The 23626-nt window shown below is 44.2% G+C and overlaps 1 protein-coding gene across 2 annotated transcripts; it reads right to left on the reverse strand.

Annotated features, from left to right (window-relative positions):
• Nucleotides 1-1264: 1264 nt before the first annotated feature.
• TENT5C (terminal nucleotidyltransferase 5C) lies at nucleotides 1265-23525 on the reverse strand. 2 transcript variants are annotated; one of them, XM_007977410.3, is made up of 2 exons: nucleotides 23407-23525; nucleotides 1265-6814 (listed from the first exon to the last, which is right to left on the reverse strand). In XM_007977410.3, exon 2 carries the CDS (start codon nucleotides 6785-6787, stop codon nucleotides 5612-5614), a length of 1176 nt encoding a protein of 391 aa, XP_007975601.1. In that variant the 5' UTR covers nucleotides 6788-6814; nucleotides 23407-23525; the 3' UTR covers nucleotides 1265-5611. The 2 variants fall into 2 exon arrangements, with proteins under 2 accessions (XP_007975601.1, XP_072864551.1); XM_073008450.1 differs by lacking the exon at nucleotides 23407-23525 and adding an exon at nucleotides 20267-20326.
• Nucleotides 23526-23626: the final 101 nt, after the last annotated feature.

Raw genomic sequence — 23626 nt, forward strand, 5'->3', positions numbered from 1 at the left:
GCTATAAAGGGCTCCAGACATCTGCTCCTGCACAGTAGGGTCTTACACAGGTTTTAATGTATGGGAGGGGCCCAGGCACATCTGTTTTAGAAAGAGCCCTTGAAAGAGTCAAGAAAAATAGAGACAAGACTCATGAAATAGCCCAAGCAAGAATTGAAGACAACCAAGAGGGCAGAGTCAAGGAACATTTCAGAAGGCACGCACAGTAAAAATGAGTAGGAAGAAGATCCTGGGGATGGCTGATGGGCAAACATAAGATCAGAAAACTGCTCTTCAATGATCCCAGTTCTTGTAGTGAAAAGAGAAGAATGTCACTCCAGCCTTCATGAACAGTTCTGGATCCAGATAGTGTCTAACCGATGTAAGTAGATGACTAGAACAGATGTAGTCCATCGTAAAGCTAAAGAGGTCACTGACATCACGGATGTGGATGGGCAGAATGAAGGGAGGAGTGAAGAGGCAACATGGATAGAGTGAGCTGGCAGTCAGGGCTTAAGAGGAGCAAGGGTTACTTACTGAGTAAACATGCCCAAGAAGGACTCATACCAGACTCCAGAGCATGTGCATCCTAGGCTGAAAGGTTTGAGGAGGAACAGGGACAGGTGGAGGCAAGGGGATGAAGGATTTTACACAACCAAAGACATAAGTTTAATGAGGACAATTAGAGAATGCCATAGGAGTTCAAAGAAATTCCACACAGAAGGGAGGCCACGGAAGGGGCAGGACTTGGGGTGGGCAGGGGTTGTTGTGAATTACATCAAAGGAATGAAGAGGAAGGTTGCTAACCAAAGTCTACAGCATCTCTTTATACCCTTCAAATATCGATCAATCATGCCAAGTATCACTTGTTCACTTCTATACTTCTTTAAAAATGTGAAGGAACTACAGTCGTTGTACACGTATGGCTGAAGTTGTTTTCTTTGTTGTTGCTGAAGTGGGCTAGAAGCTAAGGGGACTGAATTAAACAAGGTGCCAGCAAAGGTGGACTGCAAGACTCCACTGCCATGGGTATTAGCTGGAAGGCTGTGGTCAACAACCAAGACTAGTTTATGTTAGCTGGGCTCCTTGAAAAAGAGCCCAAATATTAAGGGATTTGTGGTCTCCAAGGTAACCACACAACCCTCCCCACAAAGAAAGCATCTGTCCTTCAGAGAAGTATCCAAGGCTGATGTTGACAGCTTCCTATCTCTATTCAATATGTTTCCTGAAACGTAAAATAAATTCATCATTGAGGAGAAACAAATCAATGAGCATAAATGACAAGTTTTATTTAAATTTTAAATATACTTTTATTTCTCAAACTCAAAGCTTTATCAAGTTCTAACACATTTTGCATTGACAAGTGATTTTATCTGCATCAAGTAAGGTTAGTGACCACTACCAAAGAGGAAACCCCAGACCTCCCAGGCACTGCTAAGAAATTAATATTTCAAAGGCTATGCAAATATAGAACACAAAGCTTTCAATTCAGTCTAATGGGTATCTATTTTTCATCTATATTAATTTGGAAATAAGTTGCTACCTTAGGAAAATTACATTTTTATCCATTAAAATAAAATACCACCAGATAAGTTGAGTTTTTTTAAAAAACACCCACAGATCCGTATTTAGCTACTTCCTCTTTAGTAGATGGTCACCTCACCTTCCTATGCAAACACACACAAGAATTTGCACCAACTCTCACTAAGCCCAGGCAAAACTCCAAGCATTTTATTTAGCTTACACTTCAATTATTTTTTAAAAAGTGATAGGTAAACAAGATTTAGGCACTTGAACTACACACACACACACACACACACACAGTCTTTTCTTTCCTGATCTTCACCTTAGAGTTCTCAACAAATAATCCTGAAAAGTTGCCAGATCTTTAAAAATACCTCTCCTCAACACCGCCCCCCGGCCCCACAACTCGGTCCTCTGATTTTAACTGGTTGAATTCGAATATGTTCCAAAGTGAGCTGTGAAATTCTAGTCTCTGCAAGATTAGGGATGTGAATCTAACCTTGGAAACTGGATTCTTACAGAATCCACCCAGAAGGTTTTCCCTGACACAGAGCCCTGGTCCGACACCCAGGAAGGAATGGCCCCCATGAGTATCAGGGTCCCTTCTCACCATTGGATAACTACTTTGCTCTCTAAAAGAGAACATCTGAGCTAAGAATATAGCTGTATCCCAATACAAGGCACCAACCAGTACCAGAAAGTAAACTACAAAGGAGTTATTCCTAAAGTTAGGAAGTTGCTTCTGAGTGGCACCATTTCCCAAAGTCAACAAAGCAGTACTAGTTAAAATCCTAACGTACCATAAGGGTGAGGGGTTAGTGTAGAGGTGAAGCTGAAGAATAAGCAGATTCAGGGCTTTAGCAATTTGATTATTAATGTGTCACCACAAAACACAAGTTCGTACACAGCTTGCTGTGACTCAAACCCCAGTGAAAAATCAAACTGGAAAAAACTGAAATGCCAAACTACATCTGTAGCATCTATCAGGAACTAAGCGTCATCTTCCTTACCCAACTCACCCCATCTGCCAGGTCCCCCAGGTGTGGGCCATACCACATCCCATAGGCATCCCATCAGGAACTCTGACTGGAAGGCATTAGTAATAGAGTTCAGTTTCAGTATTGAAATTATTGAATGAGGAATAGTGTGTTACTGCCAAGGTAAGATTTAAAGGGGAGACTAGAGCTCAAGGTCAGGCATCCCGTGCGTGCTATTCTGCCAATGTTAGAGGAAAAGGTACTGTCTTCATCTCACTGATGCTCAACCTGACTCCAAGCAGCAGGCTAGGAGAACAGGCTGCAGACATGCCGAAACCATCAGAAAACAGTCAAACCAGAGTCCCGAAACAAACAAGAGACTGCTTAAATTTAGATTAGAACTTGCATGTGAACTTCAGTGCCCTCTGCTACTGCCAAGTTTCATGTTACTCAACACACACACACACACATACACACACACACAAAATAGGAACCCCTGGACTCAGTATAAGTTCAGGGTACCTGGTGCTTGTGTGAGCATTAGGAAAGGCAGGTTTCAGCTAGAATTTCCAGGGACCTGAAATTCAAGGTTACCTCGCCTATTCTGAGGCTGGCAAAAGGCTCACAGAACAAGTGGACATCACTAGCCCAGGGGTTGTGTTTTAAAAGTACAGCTTTGGTCAGTGAAGCTTTTAACCCTGATAGCTCTTGAACACATGTCTATTCTCAAACTACAAAAAGATCTGAGCTGACTAAAAAGGTCAGGTGAAGGGACTCCGAGGCTACCATGGTGCAATGGTGGCAAAGACTGGGGACTGGGTCTTTCTTGCAACTTCTGTGCCTCCTTTCATCCTCAGAAGAGGACTATCACCAGACAGGAAAATAATAATAATAATAATAAGCAGAAAGAACCCCAAGGACAAACTGGAAATGTAATTACTTGATGCAGATCTTATCTCCATCTGGTGCCTCATTACTCTGGTCCCCAAACCTTCTAGGTAGAAGAAATACTGATTTCTGTTACGCAAGTGCTTCTGTTGGCGGCTTCATCCCATTTCAAAGCTTTGGTTAAACACATCTGTCATTTTTGTGCAAACACATGCCATTTGACCACAATGGCAGCTTTTTAAGGTCATGAATGACCAGATAGTTTTCAAGTTGGGATCACTCTTCATCGGGGTTCACTCTTCATTGCCCTACTCTTAACACTGAAGCACCCTGGGTCCCCTCAATTAGAACCGGTCTTGACTCAAAGCGGCTGAATTCAAATATAACTAAGGCTCGCAGCGAAACAGGAGCTGATTACACTAATAAGTGGCTTCTAGGCACCTAATGCAGCACAACATAGATACCAGCTAAGCCTTGAGTTTCAGTCATGTCTGATCCACTTTTAAGAGGACCAAGATATCACATTCCAGAATAAACTTGAAAATATACTTTTAGAAAAAGGTAAACCACTCATTTTCTACTAAGCTCTTTTGCATTAGGATAACTTCATTGCTTAAAGCAAGGAGAAAACAATCACTCTGGGCTTTGGGTTTTTATAGCCAAAGGAAGGGGAAAAAAAAAAAATCAGGAGCATGAATTTGATTAAATCACTTTGGAACCCAAGCTGGCTGGCAATATTGAGTGTCTCTGCCCTAAAGTAATGCTAAGGGACCCCACAAAACATTTCAAAACACATAATCTCATCTAAATCTACTGGAAAAAGCCACAGTAGCCTAGAACTCTCTCATTTACTAAGCTTTCTTTCGACTAGAGATTAACACTGTTTTCCTTCTAAAGTGCAGAATATAAACAAGTCAAATCTACCAGAATAAGGAAGAGCATTCTCATTCACTCAATTCTTCCCAAATATACCGGAATGATTTCAAAGTGCCTTGGTAGCGCCAATGCACACAAGGCCAAACTTAATGCTAACCCCCTACCTTCCCCTTCACACACAGCACGAAGACAGCAGGTTAGATTCTAAAGCAGTTCCACAGGTCACTCAGTTCTACTGAAATTCCTGAATTGAGTTGCTGTCAAACACACCTGGAGAAGGAAGTCACTATTTTTGAAAAAAAACCAAAAAGAACAAAAACAAAAAATAGCCAAAGTACTCCAGAAGAACAGCTGTGTCATACTTGGAATGTGACCAAAATGGGTTTCCAATTAAAACATAGGAAGACCCTCATGTCAGTTACCACAATGACTCTGGACTCAGCACAATCCTTAGTCTTAGGAAGAATAAAACAAAAGTCAGCCATGAAAGAGCTGATGAGGAAAAAAGGAAAAAAAAAGACAGGGATTCATTTAATAAGAATTCTTTAAAGAAAAAAATGAACATTCATGTTTCCTATTTACAATTATCCCCTTCCACTACCACCAGCACAATTCTAATTCAACATTATGTTCCACATTTTATTTTGTTTTCAAGTTACATTTCAAGAAAAGGTCATTTTTTTTTTCCCTCAGCAATATCTCACAATTCCTCAGGATAGTACAGCATGTAAACCATAAACCACTTTCAACCAGATCTCAATTCTCCAGCTATTGGCTTTGGTTTATTGATGAATGACATTCTCCGCTCTGCTGACAGGGAATAAACATAAGCAATTCAGTCCCTTGAACAAAAATTAAGTCACAAGAGCACCCTCATGTTTACCATTTTCTGCCTGACTAAAATTGATACAAGAGAAGAGATTATCAGCACAACTTTCACATAACTGCTGAGAATCCCAAGTGAGGGCCAACGCAGCCTACTCAGGCTCAAGTGAGAAAACAAGTAGCTTAGCACTTCTCATGCGCTGCCCAAACTCTCCCAATGTCAATGACTGCACAGAGCTCAACCCCCACATGCTAACGTTTGGGACGTGACATGGTAGCGTCTATCTTGGAAAGATGTGGCTAGGTCATGCTTCCTGTAGCATTTTCCAACGTGGCACTGTAATATGGGTCCTTTTAGGGTTGGCTCATGATACACTGTAGACCCATTCCAATGGGTACACAAAGGAAAAAAAAAAAAAAAAGCAGAATCAGAGCTGAGTTCCCCTTTAAAAGCCAAACACCTACATCTAGAAGGAGGCTCCCCTACCTGAGAGCCCTAGGCCTATTGGGGTTGCCATTGTGGAAACCCTCAGGTCTCAAGGTTAGTTACAGGGCAGCCAGGTAGGGTAAGGCTGGCTGTAGGTAACTGGAGGATGGGCAACGTAGTAGTTGCTGAAGTTGCCATCACTGACATAAGGAGCCGGCTGGTAGTAACAGGTGACATTGGTTGCATTGGGGATGATGTTTTGTTCCGCCAGCACACGCAAGGCCAGGAGGGAGATGAGGTTCAGGGTCTGCCTGCGTTCATGCCCCATGAGACACACGGTGCTCTCGTTCACCACCCTGCGAAGGATCATGAGGTAGTCGTACTTGCTTCTCTCTTCTTCAGCAAAGTGGTTTTGAAGGTAGGTCTCCAACTTCCTCTGCTGTTCAAGGATGTCCGGGAAGTCGATGAAGAATCTGGAGCACATGTAGCGCTCTAGAGTTTTGATTTCTTCCTGGTCCGTGGGCCTGAAGTCCCGTACGAGAAGGTTGCTGTACTTGAGAAGTCCCCCGCCTCTGATTTCTTCTGGGTTCTTGGTGGCAATCAGTCTGTTCTGCAGATGGTCAAAAGCTTCCTCAAAGTCCCCATACATGCTCTCCCCAATCACGGTGGGGTGGAAGTGCTCAGAGATGGGGTTATTGGAACAGTCATAGAAGAAAAGCAAAGAATCCAGGATGATTTGGAAAGAGTCCACACTGAACTCAAACTGACGCCGAATGGAGTCGACAAACTTCAGCTCCACGTTCTTCCCATTCTTGTTGGAGAGGGAGATCAGGCTCCAGCGGTCAGTGTCCGTGCAAACCTTCACTAGCTTCTGCACATATGCCTCCTTCAGAGTGACTGGACTGATTTTGAGCTTGTTCACACCCTCTGGCAGGAAGTTCAGAAGGGAACACAGAACCACATCTCTAACCAGCTGAAATTCTGCCTCTGTTGGAAGAGCCACATGGAAGATTAGGTCCAGGTCTTTGCAGCCCAAGCCATTGTCTTTGACCAAAACGTGGCCAGCTGCAGAGCCATTCAGCCGGACGTCCTGCACTTTGATGCCTGCCTCTTCCAGCCGACTGCGGACGGTCTGGACGATGTCCTTCAGAGTTATCTCCAAGGTTGGAAAGTTGCCTCGTCCGTGGATAGGTACAACCTCAGTCAGGACCTCGTGCAGCCGGCTAACCTGATCCCAATTGAGCACGCTGAAGGACAGGCAGTCCCTGGTACAGCTGCTCTCCTCTGCCATCTTCGGGGGATGTTCTGGCTGGGGAAACTGAAAGTGAGGGGTGAGAAACAGAGTTAGGATTCGCTTCTACATGGCAAAGCAGCTCAAGGAACTCATTATTTAATCTCTGAACATCTTCCTATAAAATAAATAGCACTTACTGCTCAATGTTGCTGTAAGGACTCAATGAGTTAAATATGTAAAAAACAGTGACTCCGCAGAGAAGGACAAAAACACACAAACTCATTCCATATTACTTTAGATTACTTCATAGTTTTGTTTTGTTTGGGGTTTTGTTGTTTTGCTTGTTTTTTCTGGGTGAGCGTGGAGTGTGCTGAGACAGAGTGTATTTCGAATGTGCTGAAAACAGAATGTTGGCAAACCATATAGGACCGCAGAAGAATTAGTTACTTCTCCAGCTTTCTGGCTCCCTAACCACATCTTGACCTGTTTGACACCTAGACTACAACACTCACACACAGAATATACAATACACACACAATACACACACGACTTCCTTCACTCCACAAGTAGATGGATTCTCAACTTTGGGCTACCATCTCACCAATAAGTGGAAGTCCAACCCCTTCTACTGGAATAAAGCATGTTCCTTTAGCAAAATTCTCATGTCCCTTTCATTTACAGGAGAAGTCTGTCCTAACAAGTACTTGTCATCTAGGGTAGAAGCAAGGAGTTGTTGTTATGACGAAATTTCTAGTCAACAAAAGGTTAGGTCATCTATGTGGTGGAACCACTCTTCCTAGGAAGGATGCCTGACACAGGACATGGCCAACTTCCTCAGGGCAGCGTGTACCTTTAAGTGGACTTGGAAAAAAAAAAATAGTACCTTAAAGCTACCCGAGGAGAATAAAGTTGGCACTGAGTACTAGGAGAAAAACACCACTTCATCTGCTAGGACCACAAAGTTTCCCAAGTAATTTTCAGCTACGTTATACTTATCAAAAAATAAAACACAATGGATCCCTGGAAATCCTAATATATAAAAGCAAATACTCATATATTAAAATGTCAAGGTGCCTGTAGAGCCACGAGTTGAATATTTACTAGATGGATGTAAAACCCAAAACAAAGAGTCAAGGTGCTGTCCTCAGATTTCACTGTGAACAGTTTTCCCACCCCCTCCGCCTTTCTGACTTGCTAGACACACACAAAACCCATCCCAATGACTTCTGCAGTTTCATTGTTTGGAAGCTGCTGTGTCTGAATACACATCGGCATGCATTCTCCTAGGGTTCCAACATGGATTTCTGGCCTTGCACCGGTGCCAGGGATCCCCTATGATTGTTACTTGGTTGTCAGGGCATTGCTAGGTACATGAAGATGAGCTCTTCAGGCTCTCCCATCAAGAAGGTAGTGAAAATAGGAGGTATCAATACGAGGCAGTGTGTGGTGTAGACAACTCTAGTAGTAGAAATAAAATGTAATATAAAAGTAGAAGAAAGGGTGTCCCTGGTTGGGGTGAACAGGAAGGCCACAGAGTTCACTTATAGAGAGGGGACACAAGCCAACAGAAAGAGAACATGAGCTCTTGGTTGGGGCCAAGAGGCAGAAAGCAGTGGGCTGAGTATGTGATCACAGCAGTATCTGCAGGACGTGTCTGGGGATGAGTGCTCTATTGCTTGCTACAGAGTACTCGTGGAGGGGAAGACAAAAGTGTCTCTGAACAGCATTAAAAAGTCCTAGGCTATCTAGATCATCTTACAAAGCATTCCTAGGTTATGGATCCCAAGCAAAATCTGTGATGAATAATGTGACTGGCATTTGGTTTCAAGGCAGATTTGGGATAGTAGAGCTCTCTTTTTGCCATATCCTTTAAACACTTAGCAGTTCTTTGTGGTCTCCCATGATTAGCACACAGTACATTTGTGTCCACTGTATGTGCCACACCAGTGGTCCCCAACCTTTTTCATATCAGGGACCAGTTTTGTGGAAGACAACTTTTCCATGGACGTGGAAGGGGGGGTTGAGAGTTGCAGCATGAACCTGTTCCTGTTTCACCCTCAGATCATCAGGCATTAGAGTCTCATAAGGAGGGCACAACCTAGATCCCTCACATGCTCAGTTCATGCTACGGTTCACACTCCTATAAGCATCTAATGTGCTGCTGATCTGACAGGAGGCAGAACTGCAGTGGTAATGCTCGCTCACCTGCCACTCATCTCCTGCTGTGCTGCCCAGTTCCTAACAGGCCATGGACTGGTACGGCCCCGTGGTCTGGGGGGTGGGGAACCCTGAGCTACACAATTAAGTTCAAATAATTACAGAAAGTTATGGTACTGGCTTTACTGTGACCACAGCTAGACTATGATTTGGTGGCATGGGTTTTATAGATTTCAGGTATGTTGGTCTACCTAAAGAAATACAACTCACTTGCTACTGTGAATCACTTGTTATGCTTTCAAGGCTCATCTTTATGACACAGGCATGAGAAGTCACAGGGCAACCAGAGGCTGTAATGCAATCAGTACTTGAGATACAAGCAACAATCTTTTAAAAATCTCCAGCTAGAACCTCAATAATGTTACAGATGAGAATAACTGTAGGAATATATTCTGACTCAAGTCTTTTTTTAAGGAGTTGTTCAAAAAGATGACTTCTAGGATTAAAGTCAGGACTACGCCTATGCTAGAACCATGGTTCTGAACATTAGAGGAGGGACATCTGAGACTGGTGATAGTCTGGAAGCTATGAGCCTTTTTTTGGGTGGGGGGAAGTACACCGGGTTGAGAATTTTCATATATTTTAAAGTATGTGAACTTCTAGTAGACTCAAAGTTAGAATTTGTTTTAGACAGAATTTGTAAGGTTCATATGGTAGGAGAGGCAGAAATAGCCAGAAAACATTGTGAAAAATAGGAATGATACATACTAGCCTGTAACAGATATCACAAAACCACAATAATTGAAATGGCATGTTATTGGCCCAAAAAGACAAATCAATGGAACAAAATTTTTTAAATCTAGAAATAAAATCAGATATGTAAAGGGATTTAGTATATAATTAAAGGAGGCATTTTAGAATAGTAAAGTGAAGAAAAACATCTGGATGGTTATCTAAATTATCAAAAAGAAAAAAATAAAAGGGGCTCCCTATTTCATGCCACACTAAGATCTAGATTGGACAGATCAAAGACTGAATGTAAAAGCATGAAATTCTAAGAGTACTGAGGTGGAAATGCGTTTATATATACTTACACACAGTGGGTAGTTTTTTTTTTTTTTTTTTAATAAGTCACGTAAAACCTAAAAGCCTCAAAAATGGCTATATTTGACTATATAATTCAAAAACACCATAAAGTCAGAAGGCAAAAGTCAGAAAAATATTTGTAACATTAGGCAAAGTACTCATTTTCTTAATGAATAAGGAGCTTCAACAAATCAGAAATACCAGAAGAACCCCAACAGATAGGACACAAAGGACACAAACTACATCTCAAACACATAATACAGTCACAACCTTACTTAAGAGACAGGCAGATTAAAACCTCAACGTATCATTTTTATCTATCACATGGGCAAAGATCAGTAAGTCTGATGTGTGGGAATCAGACTTGTATACCGCCTGTGGGCTCTCTCTGGACATAAGACACTTAATTTTAAGGAGATATGCTCTTTGACATACGGATTCTACTTCTACTTTGAATTTTATCCTTGGTATATTTGCAAGTATACACAAAATATTCATTGGAGAATTATTTATAAAGCTATAAGTATTCACCAATAGAAGATGGCTAAATGAGCTGATGTGTTTATAAAACAACACAGAAATGCATGCAGTTGTTCCTACAGATTTAAGTATTCAGGGTTTGTTTTTGACAATTCAAGATGGCTGTTCTTTCTGTATGACTGGGAAATGCTCATCAAGACTCATTAATAGAAAAACAAGTTAATAGCAAAACTGTTAACAGCAAAACTGTTCAAGTCTATGCTTACGCAAGCATATAAAGTCTCTGGAAACATACACAGGTAGTAGTTACAGCCTGTACCAAATACTTCCTCTAGTTTGGGAGAAGTAGATTCAAAGTTAGAAGAAGAAAACTTATTTTGTACCCTTTGAATTTGGAATCTATATATGTATTAGTTGAAGAAAAATTAAAACCTTATGATCCATGTCCTAAAGCTTCTCCCTTAGGAGCCTTCTATTCATCTGTCGCCTTATTTAACTTCTTCAATTCCCATTTTCCTCCCCTCCCCCCTACATTCCGCATTCCCACATCCATGTACCAAAATTAAATACACTTGGAAGCTTCATCTCCAAGACATAAATGTTGATCTCTACAGATAAGGGGATGAACAGGGGAAGAGAGACTTTTTTCTCTAGAATGCCTTTCTGTCAAGTTTCTACTCATCCTTTTTAAAAGATGCTCATTTTAAAAACCCTCAAACTCTCTAAATCATGCAAATCCACCTCCTCTCATCTCATTCAACGTTTGTTAACCAAAAGAAAATTTTTTTTTTTTTCCAGTTTCACAGAATTGCTATTTCTCATTTCAAACATGGAGCTATCCTTGTGATACTGTTAAGTTGGTTACTGGCTACAGTTGCAAAAACTTTAACAAACACTTTTTTCAGAAATACATTATGCCTGTGGTTAGCATCTTCCATGCCAACTTCTTCTCATACATATATGAATACTGGAGTTAAATTCTGGGGGAGAAAGTCTGTATAAAAGCACAATGTGGGATATGATGAATGCCAAGTCCACGGTGGAGTTTTTCACTTTCTCAATTTACCATGATTTACACAGAGAGGAGTTTAAGCCACTGGAGACACAAATTTAGGCTGAGTGCTTAGCTCATTAGAAGAGCATAAAATAAGTCACTTGTGCCTATTAGAAAGGGATTCTTCATTGTCCCTCACTCATCCAAACAATTTCAAATACCAAAAGTACATTTTTAAGTTACTTAGACAAACACTGGTATTACTAGAATAAATCCAAGTCATAGGCTCTCAGTGTTTAGATAACACATCAGTGCTTAGTCCAACAGTTTTTAGTTTTAATTAACCACGTTAAATCAACACTGATATAATCCCCACATAAAAGAATCACGTGGAACACACATTCCCAATTCATGAAAGGCCCTGGTTAAAGGCAAATTCTAGTTAGCAGAATTAACAAAATAGAGAACAAATTAATCTGAAGCCTAGTAAATTCAAACTAAAGTGTTTGATTTCCCTTTCACTGTTTGAGAAACAGATTAATTGTATTTGCACAGTAGAAATGGAGAAAGGTGGAAACCATAATTTGTTCCTGCAGATTTGAGAATTCAGGTTTTGTTTTTGACAATTTAAGATGACCGACTATCTCAGGTACTTTCGAACTCCCTTTTCTTCTGTTATCTGACTGCAGTAAAGGTAGAATACACACACTGAAGGTAGGGGGAAAAAAAAGAGGTTTGCAGAGACAGCAGCAAAAAAAGGAAAAGACAAACTAGGCCAGAAGGTTAAACCAAGGTCCCTGAGAAAAGGTTTGATGTCTAATCTAATCATTTCCCATTGCTCAGGACAGAGCTGCTCAACGCAGATTGGTCTGAAAACCTACGTTTGAGCATTAAATAGAGGGGGGGAAAAAAGCTATTTCTAGTCCTGCTTCATAGCTTATCTAGATCTCTGGACTAGACAGTGAACTCCAGAAACACGATGAAAGTGTGAGGAACCCAAGGTGGGCTAGTAGGAGAGGCAGGTGCACAAGCTGGAGGGGAGGTAACTGTGAGCATTTACAACATTTGCACGCAGGTCTTTGGTCAAAGCAACACTAATTCTTATTTTGTGCCTGGCATTAGACATAGAAACTGTCCACAAGGTTCTTGGTATGTGTGGAGACATACATTTATCAAGTTAAGGACTGCATATATCTTAAGTCTAGGTCTGTGATCTTTAACATGAAAGCTATAGAAATGATTGTCTAGAAAATTTCAGGAAAATGCTCAGGCTTGAACTAAGGCTCTCAGCTATTGAGGGCTTTCAGCAGTCCAGAGGCAATTAAGCATTACCTTCTTCTGACCCTTCTGAGGGTTTATGAATACAAAAGAAAATCAAACCCATTTCAGCATTCCTTTGGTGACAAATTCTCTTTCACAGTTTCTGGATGTTACCTCAAATGTGTGGTTCTTCCCAGTAAAACTTTCTAACCCAGGGTAACAGCTGGAATCTTGGGCAATGGACCAAGCCTGGTGGCAGACTCCAAGAGGAGTGTGTACACAGAACAAAGACACCTGTGGGCCCTGGCTCCTGGCCAACAGGGGACCCGTGCACCTGTGGCTCTTCCCACACATCTTCCACACAAACCGCTCCGCCGTGTACAAGAGGACGCTTTAGACAAAAAGAGACCATTCCATTATATATGAAAACCTGGAGAATTTAAGCAGAAATAAAAGTGGTGGCAATATACTTCATGCTATCCTATCCCACTCTTCCCTTAGCAAGAGTGAATGAGAACCACGACTCTGAGACTATTTCTTATTCACTTGTGAAATGAAGAGTGTAGAGGTGTGTGTCAAAGCAAATGAAATAGTACTCAGTATGAGCCACTTCACATCAATTCCCATCTAATCCTCATAGGCACTCTAAGGAAGCTACAACTGTCCCTTTTTCACAAATTAAGTAATAAGGTTCAGAAAAGATTAAGCGAATTGACCCCAGGTCCTCAACTGCAAGACTAGTGTCTGGGAATTAGTGACTCCCTCCCACCAAGCTCAAGGTCTGCCATGGTGGATGGGAGGTGGACACAGAGTGACAAGCACATGTCACAACCCACATGTGCACTGGGATCACCAGTTCTCAAAGCCACTAAAGTGATCTTTTCTAAAACAGACATTATTGGTCCTAACAAAAAAAGGACACAGCAACCTTCTGTTCACTATGTAACCGTGACACCTAATCTTTCCATTGCCCCATCCCCACCATATGCACTGAAGATAACAAAAGCTCAAGTCAGTCTTTACTCTCTCCTTTTGTGCAGATTCCAGTTAAGCAAAAGGTGCCAGGTGGCTTAGAGGTGCTCCCCCCCACCCGGCCAGAGACACCAAGGAAGATAATATATTGCCACAGTGTGTAGGAAATCCCACTTCTCAGTAGGGGAGCACATCAATTGTTTCATAATATAAACGTCTAGTTCTGCCCACATCCTTTTCTCCGGCAGGTGCTAATATATGCAGAGCCCTCCAAGGGCTCTTCATATAGCGGTAGCCACAGCCACGGCCAGGGGACACCAAATGTGACTAGATGTTTAGCTGGGTACCCTAATGAGCCACCAAACTATTTTACAACATCACAAATAGGCAGTAAAACAGTGCTTTCAGGGCTCTATCTGGATCAATCATTTGATTCCTATAACAACCCTATAAAAGATACCATTCCCCCTACTCCCCCACTTACAGATGGGAAAACTGGAGAACAGAGAGGATGTGCAAATTGTAAACTGTCCAAGGATGTACTGCTGGTGAGTAGCAGAAAAGGAATTTAAGAGTCTTCCTAAAAGGTGGATAGCTTTGGTGGGGCAGGGAGCTTGAAGAACAGCTGGTTGCGCTTAGGTGGTCAGAGGAAGGAGATGGCAATAAGTAGAAAGAAAAGGAAGGAAGGTATAAAGATTTTTTAAAAATAAGATTCTAGGAAAGAAGTTTGGCTAGACCACTAAGGTCACCTGAGTGAGGTAAGGCCACATGGCAAATTCTAAAAGCAACGGACAAGCATTTAGAACTGAAGTATCTAACAACTGTCAGCACAGAAACTCCAGGCTGGAGCCACCAGAACTGAAAGTGATTAAGTGTAGAAATGCTCTTCGTTATGCTACTATTTGTTTTAAAGGAACAATGGCTGGGAGAGGAAGGCCTAGGATCCCAACTTCCCAGCGCGCTCCAAGATGCTGGCTACATTGCAGAGCAGTGGTTTTAGAGAAACCAAGTCCAGAAGAGAGAGAGAACCCAAGAGTGGAAGGTGCTGGGACAATTGCCTTGCTGAACTAGCAACAAGAGGAAAAATTAATGGCACAGGAGGGAGATGATCAGGAATGGGCTGATCCTGATCCAGAAAATAAAGGCGTGCTGCTTTGCTCATGGAATAAAGGAACAACTACTGAGACTCGCTCTGATGGCTAGGAGATCAGAGTGTTGACAGGCTGATGAAGCAACAGAACAGGACACAAGCTGCAGTCAAGATGGCAACCTTCTCAGATCAAAGAAGCCAATAACCCAACTGAGCTACAGAGAAATGGTTGATAAATTTGCAGCAAGTGACCAGGACTTAAAGGGCCAGCCCAGGAAGGAGAGCTGGAACAAAACTGAAAGCAGAAAGTCTGGAACCTACACAGGACCTCATGAATGCTGAACCTGAGACCGGACACTGTCACTTCCCCCACCCGCATGTAGTTTGACCCTTGAGATTCTTTCACTCATAAGAAAAGAGCCAGGCGCTTTGAATGACCAAGGACCTCGGTCGTTTTGCTTGGCATGTGCAGCAGCAGCAGATAATTGGGCAGAAAGGAGAAAAACCAGGGTCAGCACGGATATGGCCTTCTGAAAAAAATAATCCTCCCTTACTCCTTGAATTCCTTGGGGGATGAAGGCCAGAAGTTATCTAGGAAGGGTTTGGAGGCAGTCTGAGGAAGCCTTTTGTCTGCCAGCTCCTCCCTAGGGCCTGACCCCCCAGTAAGGGAGGGGGCCACATTCTGGAGACTCCTCCACAGCCCCAAACACATGAAAGTTACAGATAACAGACACTCGAGTGTTTCATGTACATGGAAAAGAAGCTTAGAGTATGAATGGCCTGAAGCAATAAAACCAGATAAAAATAATGCTTTACTTTTTAAAAGGCCAATAAAATATATTCTACGCTCACTATTTTTCCAAGACGCTATTTTTACAGTTGCCCACTTAAATGCCCACAACACATTCTACCTGAGTTCAAAGAAATAACTGCCCCAGGCCACAAAGCTGTGCCCAGAGAAAACATTTCTAAGTCAGTGACACAACAAACCCCACAGTTGGTCTTTTCTCACTCTCAGCTCCATCACATCCAGCCAGAGTCTCATTCTGTTTTCTCAAGGTTATCATCATCCTCCAGCCATTTACCAATGATGTTTACTAGAGTCAAAAAATTTGGTTAGATTCCCACAGGAGCTATGGAAAGCAGCCCTGGACTGAAACCCAGGCAGGCCACAGAACCGGGCTGTGATCTCGGCTGTCTAAGGGGCCTCCATAAATTCTCACTTCTCACTGAGAAGTGAGAAGCCAACACACAGTCTGAATGGTTATCACTGGGGTCCGTCCACAGACACCCACCAATGACAACTCCAAATGGAAAGCTCTTTCCCACCTTTGCAAATAGGATGCTTAAGCAAATGTGGGTGTAGAGATAACGCTGGAAGAACCAACGCTGTGGCCGCAAAACAGCAAACAGAATCAAAACACTGGCCCAGATATTACAACAGGGGATGCCACACAAGTTCAAGTGTTGAAAGGAATACTCTGACGTGGTTGCAAATGGAAATATTAACAAGGTCAGAACACAGACATCTTTAGATGGAAGCTGGGCATAAAAGCCTTGATTTTTTTCCAAGGTGTCAGCATGAAGTGCTACACACACAACTCGAAATGGAAATAATCCTTGTTGCTACTTGGTAACTACCTTCCCACCATCAACTGCTTCTTTCTAAATCAAAGGTGTTACTGGTCTGAATTCATTTAAAGAGCTCCCCAAAGAGAGCCTGCCTTTCTGTTCTAGAGATTGCCTAGACTTGAGAAAAATGAGATGATTCCTACGGAGGAGACTGCTTACTGTAAGAATGACTCAGTTTACATGCAATCCACAGGGTTTAAGAGCTGACAGCCTCCCTCGGGGTTTCATCAAAGGCTGCTTCCACGGGCTACTTTACCATCTAACTCTCCAGCCTACAGCTTTAAACAGTTGTCCAAAAGGAAGACCTCAGTCAGTTAAAAGTCCTGTCTAATCACTAGCAGCTTCCCTGGCTGGGCCTTATCAGGAAAGGGACAAGCAACTCTTAGTTCCTCAAATGCCACCCTTATCATACGTTAGACCATAAACATACCCCGTTCACATGTGTCTAAGTGTGAGCTGACCTCCATTTCAGAGCAGATGCTAATTACAGGCACAGTTCAGTCCAAGTTTGGGTTTTGCATGGGGCCTTCCCTTAGGAGTTGGCATTCAAGTTGCAGGTTCCGGGCCTCCAGGTACTGCGCACAGCAGCAGCCCATGTTTAGCATTTATCAAGTAATTAATGTGCTGTCACTAGACAGCTCAAACACTTTTGACTCGAATGTTATTTCCTCTTGCAATTTCACTCAAATTTTAATTGTCGATAAAATTTAATTGTTGATAAACTGAGTCCTGGTCCCCTGCCAGTCTCAGAAGATTTTATCAGCAGTTCCTTGAAATTCTATTGCCTTATTATTATTCTCTAAGAAACTATAAAAAACGAGAGAATGGGCACTGGGCTAGGAATCCAACACCACGTGTTTTAGTGTCAAGTCTGACGCACAGGGTGAATGACTGTCAGTAAGTTAGCATAACTGACTTTCCTTTCACTCTTTCAAAAATGTGCGTGCCTACTGTGTTTTGAGCACTGCTCCAGAGCTTGTGATACCCTGGGAAGAAAGAGCCAAAGATCCCTGGCCCTGTGGAGCTTATATCCTGCTTCACACTCGCCTTCCATAACTTTGGGTTGTTAACTCTTGCCTCCCACACATGCAGAATCAGAACTTGAGAGTGAAACATTTTTGCTGATGGTCTAGGCTTATGCTGCCCAATACGGTAGGCACTGCTATAAGCGCACACACACACACTGGATATCAAGGATATGATAACAGGAATGTAAATTGTCTCATTTAGATTTTTTATATTGACTACATACTGAAATGATGAAATTTGATAGGTAGATTAAATACACTTACTAAAATGGATTTCATTTTTCTTGGACACAGGGTCTTACCCTATTGCCAAGGCTAGAGTGCAGTGGTTCGATCACAGCTCACTGCAGCCTTGACCTCCTGGGCTCAAGCAATTCTCCTGCCTCAGCCTCCTGAGTAGCTGGGACCACAGGCATGTGGTCACTACACTCAGCTAATTAAAAAAAAATTTTTTATATATAGATGGGGTCTTGCTGCGTCATACAGGCTGGTCTTGAACTCCTGGACTCAAGGGATCACCTGCCTCAGCCTCCCAAAGTCCTGAGATGGCAGGTGTGAGTCACTGCTCCTGGCCAAATTTCACCTACTTCTACTCTTTAATGCGACTACTAGGAAGTGAATAGTGTCTCTCATATTTTTACTGGAAAGCACTGATCTAATTTATTGTCCTTATTATAATGAAGAAGCTGAAGGCTGAAGAGGTAAAGGCTCTGCCAGGACCAGAGCCCAGGTCTCCCCACAGCTAAAGTCAGCCTCAGAAGCAGAGGAGGTAAAAAGATGACAAACAGCCTGGGCGCAGGAGATAGCAGCAGCGCTAGCTCCAGCTGAGCTAGCTGTAAGCAAGCCTCTAGACACGTATCAGGCACTCGATGAGTGTATGCGTCATCTCTGCTTCTGGATCAGTCCTCTTTCTGCTACTGCTGCGCTGCAGTTATTCCACAGGAATGGCAATTGAAACTGCCCAAGTCCCTACAGCAGTGGCTAGCTGTGGAGATCCTAATGCCCATCTCTAACTACGACGAGCAGAGGGCAGTGATGGATAGACCGTGTTTGGGGATCAGGGGCAGGCAGCCAGGCAAGGTGGAGGATTACCTCTTCTATCTTTGTAAGGGCTAAACAAGTTGAGAGACACTTACGGCAACATAAGAGGGTGTGGGCAGGTTCATGGATAATTTTCTTCTCAAAATGTTTTTATAGGAGGCTAAGTATGGTAACAGTATGGGACTTCGTGCTTACCCAATCAAAGATAAAATTTAAGAACTAGAAAAGAAGGTAGAAGGCAGAACTGTAAGAAAGTATTGGCCGGACGCAGTGGCTCATACCTGTAATTCCAGCACTTTGAGAGGCTGAGACAGAAAGATCACAAGGTCAAGAGATCAAGACCATCACGGCCAACATGGTGAAACCCCACCTCTACTAAAAATACAAAAAATTAGCTGGGTGTGGTGGCGAGCACCTATAGTCCCAGCTACTCGGGAGGCTGAGGCAGGAGAATCGCTTGAACTCATGAGGTAGAGGTTGCAGTGAGAACGGATCGTGCCACTGCACTCCAGCCTGGTGACAGAGACTCCGTCTCAAAAAAACAAACAATCAACAACAACAACAAAGTATTAATGAAGCGAGGTATGAAATGAGCGGGTCCTCAGATGGGATAAATTCAGTCAGAAGCCTGTGGGAAGGGCCTGAAGCTGGACTCAACGTTTGGCGAGAAAGGAGTAGCATTCCTTTGTGCAGATATGAGTATCTGTTCTGTGAGGCAAAGGAGGGCAGTCAGGGAGACTCTGCCATGGGGGCGGTCAAGAGTAAAGAGTCAGAAAGGCACGGTCTTGAAGAGGAGGCTCAGCTTCCAGAGGTGCAGGCAGTCCCTGTGCGCTTGGATGGGGTTCCCAATGCACGGACTGTAGAACTAGCCAGAGGCAGAGGAGGTGGACTCACTTACTGCCCTCATCAAGTTGCTGTCTACGGGCCCCTAAACCAGGTCAGTGATGACAGTGGGAAACAATAAAAAAGAGAAAGAATCAGCAGAACTAGCAACTGCGTGAACAGAGAGAAAAGGCTGAGTGAGCCATGTGAGGCTGGTGTCAGGGAGGGTGGGAAGGATGGGAAGTGCTTAAGGGAGTGGGTCTGGAGCTCAGCTTGAGGAGTTTCAGCTGTCGGTCAATTAGCTCGTCACTGCCCCTCAGCTCCAAACCTATACGCCTGTGGCCTCTACTTAAAAGGACTCAGCCATTGGCCTGCCTGCCTCAGTCCACCAGGAGAACACCCACTTCAAGTACACCTCCCTCTTTGCAAGCCGCCAACTGAACATGTATCCAAATGACAGAACACCTTCTGTTCTGTGTGCCAGGCCAGCTCTACAAGCAGGCACTGGGGAGTCCGCAGCGAGCACAGATCCCGCTTTCCGGCGCTCATAATGCCAGTGGCTGAGACTAATGAGAGAAATCAGAGTGCCTCGACTGTGTGATAAAGCCAGCCCAGCTCCTCTCGCATCCAGAGCTCTTCCAGAGGCATTTCCAAACACCATTGCCTTGGCGTCCTCAGCACCTGGCACTAACTACTGCCTAGGAAGCACTTAACTACTTACTGACTCAATCACGGTTATCCAAGAAATAAACAACACTCCATGCAGTTCTGTGACCAAGACTCCAAGGCTTTAGTCTCAAGCTCCGAAACTAAAAAACATCCTACATGGAGAGAGTTGCTTAACATCAGCAATTTTTTTTTTTCATATTTTTTTTCCTGTTGTTCCAAGAAGTTTTCAAACAGTTCTAGAACAGACTGTAGGGGTCAGCTGTACAAAATCTATTAATTCTAAACAATTCTTAAGGTTTCCTTACCTAGTTGAGCTATATAAAGATGCTTCCTCTAAACTATTTGAATTCCAAAATGTAAGCTTCTTTATGAGGCCTGCAAGGAAAGCGTAAAAACGTTTGAGAGATCTTACCGCCTGAAAACATGACAAGAAATCAGCAGTACTAATGTACTCAAGCAGCTTTAAACACATGAACATTTCTTTAAACACAGAGGTGTCTGCTTCATTATAATACAATTTATGCCAATTTAATGTACATTTATAGTCAAAACATCAAGATGGCAGGAAGCATTTTCCTACAGTACCTTGTTTACCTCAATGACAACACAAAAAGCAACAGACCTTATCTAACCCAAGTAATGTTTTATTCCAAGTAACCTCACATTCCACATTACTCCTTAACTCCTAAACACACACACATGCACACAAAATAGCAGATACACCCAGAGACAGGTGTGAAACCAAGAAATCCCAAAACACAAGTTTAGCTTAACTCATGAAACTAGTTTTGGGCTTCCACGACTCCTCTCGGTAATACAAAACAAAACAAAACAAAACAGAAAAGGTTCAACTTATCCACTGAGAGCCTTTGGGTTGCCATTCTTTAGTAGGTAACTCCATGAACACAACATTGACCGGAGACAAAAGATGAAGACAGGGTCCTACGTACTTTAGCAGTAAAAACAAGCCTTTTAATGAAGTTTTAAAATTTTCTATCACATGTGTCTGGTTAAAGGTACTGTGAAAACACGTGCACTACCGTCCACTTTTAAGTTATCTTTACCGCTGCGCTGTTCCTTGGACTTTCAGAAATATGAGGAATTCTGTTGTCTGACCGGCAGTGCAAGATGTGAATGATCTGCCCCGGCTTTGAACACAGGAGGATGTGGGCTGAATGTGTGCACTATGGGGAGATACGGCTGAGTGGGGACGGGCTTCTGGAACTCAGGAGATTTCGGTGCCTACCTGTGCTCACAGTAGAACAGAAGAAACCAGGTAGAGACAGCCACAGGTGCACAACTAAGTCATGCTCCCTTTGCCAAGCAGGCCAAGAGCCAAATCCTTTCCTTCAGAGTTACGTGAATTTAATCCCTGGATACAAGGTAGGTATTGTGGAAAAAACAGCATAAGGAATATGGCTGTTAATTCTATGTGCTCACTAAAGTTGCTTATGAAATTAGGGACCTTTGTTTTGGTAACAATTTAGAGGCCTCCTGGCAGAGTTTTTTTTTTTTTTTAAACTTTGTTATGGGAGTACACCCCCCCCTCCACGCGCCGCCCCGTATAGCTACCTGAACAATTATATACAATATATCAAAATCTTCCTCGAAACTCTTTATTGGGAATATATGTACTCTAAAGCTATGGGTATACCTTAAGAGAAAAAGTTTGTTATCTGAAATAAACTAAGCTTGACTCCAGAGATCATTTTCCATCTTCACAAACAAGGATGTCAAAGGACAGAACCCCTGCAGCCCAGCTCAGAGGTTTCCCTAAAAGCCCAGAGAAAAGTCAGCATTCTTTACTCCCCATCCCCCTCCCCCTTTAACACTGCAGGGCCTAACGTGGCTGGTCTCACACCCTCAATGATACCCTTGGGGATTTAAGACAGTAAAATTCTGGGTAAGCTCTCCTACCACTCTTGCGGCTGCCCAACTTACTTCCTGGCTCACTTCCTTGCCAAGTTACTCACGTTGAAAGGTTGCTGTGGCCAACAACGGTCACCCTCCTTCCTGCAGGCAGAGGGCAGCTGAGCCAGCCAGGAGTGTACTTTGGGAGGATCTAATCACCCTAACTTTATTTCCTGGGCTGGTTCAGTCTCCTAACCCACCTACAAAGTAACCTGAAGACCAAGTTGTCACAATACGAATAATTATGCACATAGTATTTATAAAAGCTTTCTTACTATAAGCGCATTTAAGCACTTCATTTGTATGCACTTTATATCTCCGTAAGAAAACAAATGTTAAAAAGGAAGCAGGCCCCGACTTAATTAAGCCAGGGAACTTGTTAGAGCCCTACGAACGCCTACCTCCGGACAAAAAAAAAAAGGGCGAAGGGGAAAGCAGCTGACACTATCCCTCCCGCACGTCCAGCCCTAACAGTGGGTTCTCCAGAAGCTCGCCAGGCATTCATTTCTCCAGGGAAACGCCCTTACTTGGAGGTAGCGCTGCTTGGTTCTCTCGCCCGCCGGCGTTGAGTGCAGGTGTGCAGGCTACCAACCTGTATTCTTCAGATAAGTCACCCTCCTCCGAGACTCGCCTCCCACCCTGCTCCCTCCTGCCTCGCTACCAGTACGAAGGGAGTCCCCGAACTGCGACACCTCCCGGGGCAGCCGCACCGCTATCCGTCCGAGTCGACCCTCTCGCCGTGGCTTTTCACCTACGCAGTAGGCAAGTTTCATTTTCAAAAGGGGAGGAAGCAGGTTTCACAGACACCGCATTCCCGAGAAGTTTCCGAGAGACGCGCACCGCACAAGTCACTGACTTGGATCCCTTTGCTGCTCATGGTGTTCACAGTCGAGTGAGTGCATTAAACTTAAGGATCTCCGCCCTTCTCCTTAAAACCCAGGACTTGGCAATGAGCCTAGGAAGCGCCCCTCCCCTCCCCAACCAGATCCAAGCCCCGGACCGCTGCGTCTCCAACTGCGCCTAGTAAAACCGCCGAATTCGAATTCGCCGCGGGCCGGCGAAGGTGTGCGCGCCAGCGGGAGCGTCGGGACGAGCCCGAGGGACTGCAAGCCAGGAAGGGGGGCAGGTGCGTCGTCTGATCCAGGTAGGAGCTGAGACGCAGATCACACACTCTTCGGACGCCCTGCCTGCGCCCAGCCAGCGCGCAGCCCGCAGGACGCGCGGAGCAGGAGCTCGCTGGAGTTTGCCAAGCCCCAGGTCTCTGGAAAGCTGTAGTTCCCTCTCGGAGCGTCTCTTCTGGCCCTCTGGGACCGCTGTGTCAGGGGCGGGGGTCCTCGAGGGAGCAGGAGGGGAAAGGAGCACCGGGTCTCGGCACCTGTCCGCAGCTCCCCTCGGGTCCGCCTGCCCCCTACCAGGCTGGGCAAAGACCTGAGCACCGCTTGCGGGTGGCGGACCCCCGCCAGAGCAGAGCTCGCGGCTCACGGGGGCTGCCGCCGCATCCCCGCACCTTTAGAGAAGGGGATCGTGGACTCACCTGGGCGATGGAAGAGGAGGCAACAGAGGCAGGTCCTTGGCGTGGGCAGGCCCCAGCAGGAGCAGCGCGACCTCTACAACCCCCAGGCAGCGGCACCAAGTGAGCCGCCGCGCCGCCGCCCCCTCCGTTCTTATACGGCGGGACCACGCCCCCGTCCCCGCCCCTGAGCCGCCCTCCCGGGGGAGCCAGGGGCGGGGCGGGGCGGAGCCAGTCCTCTCGG

The sequence above is a fragment of the Chlorocebus sabaeus genome, chromosome 20 (assembly GCF_047675955.1).
Source record: "Chlorocebus sabaeus isolate Y175 chromosome 20, mChlSab1.0.hap1, whole genome shotgun sequence".
Taxonomy (NCBI): domain Eukaryota; kingdom Metazoa; phylum Chordata; class Mammalia; order Primates; family Cercopithecidae; genus Chlorocebus; species Chlorocebus sabaeus.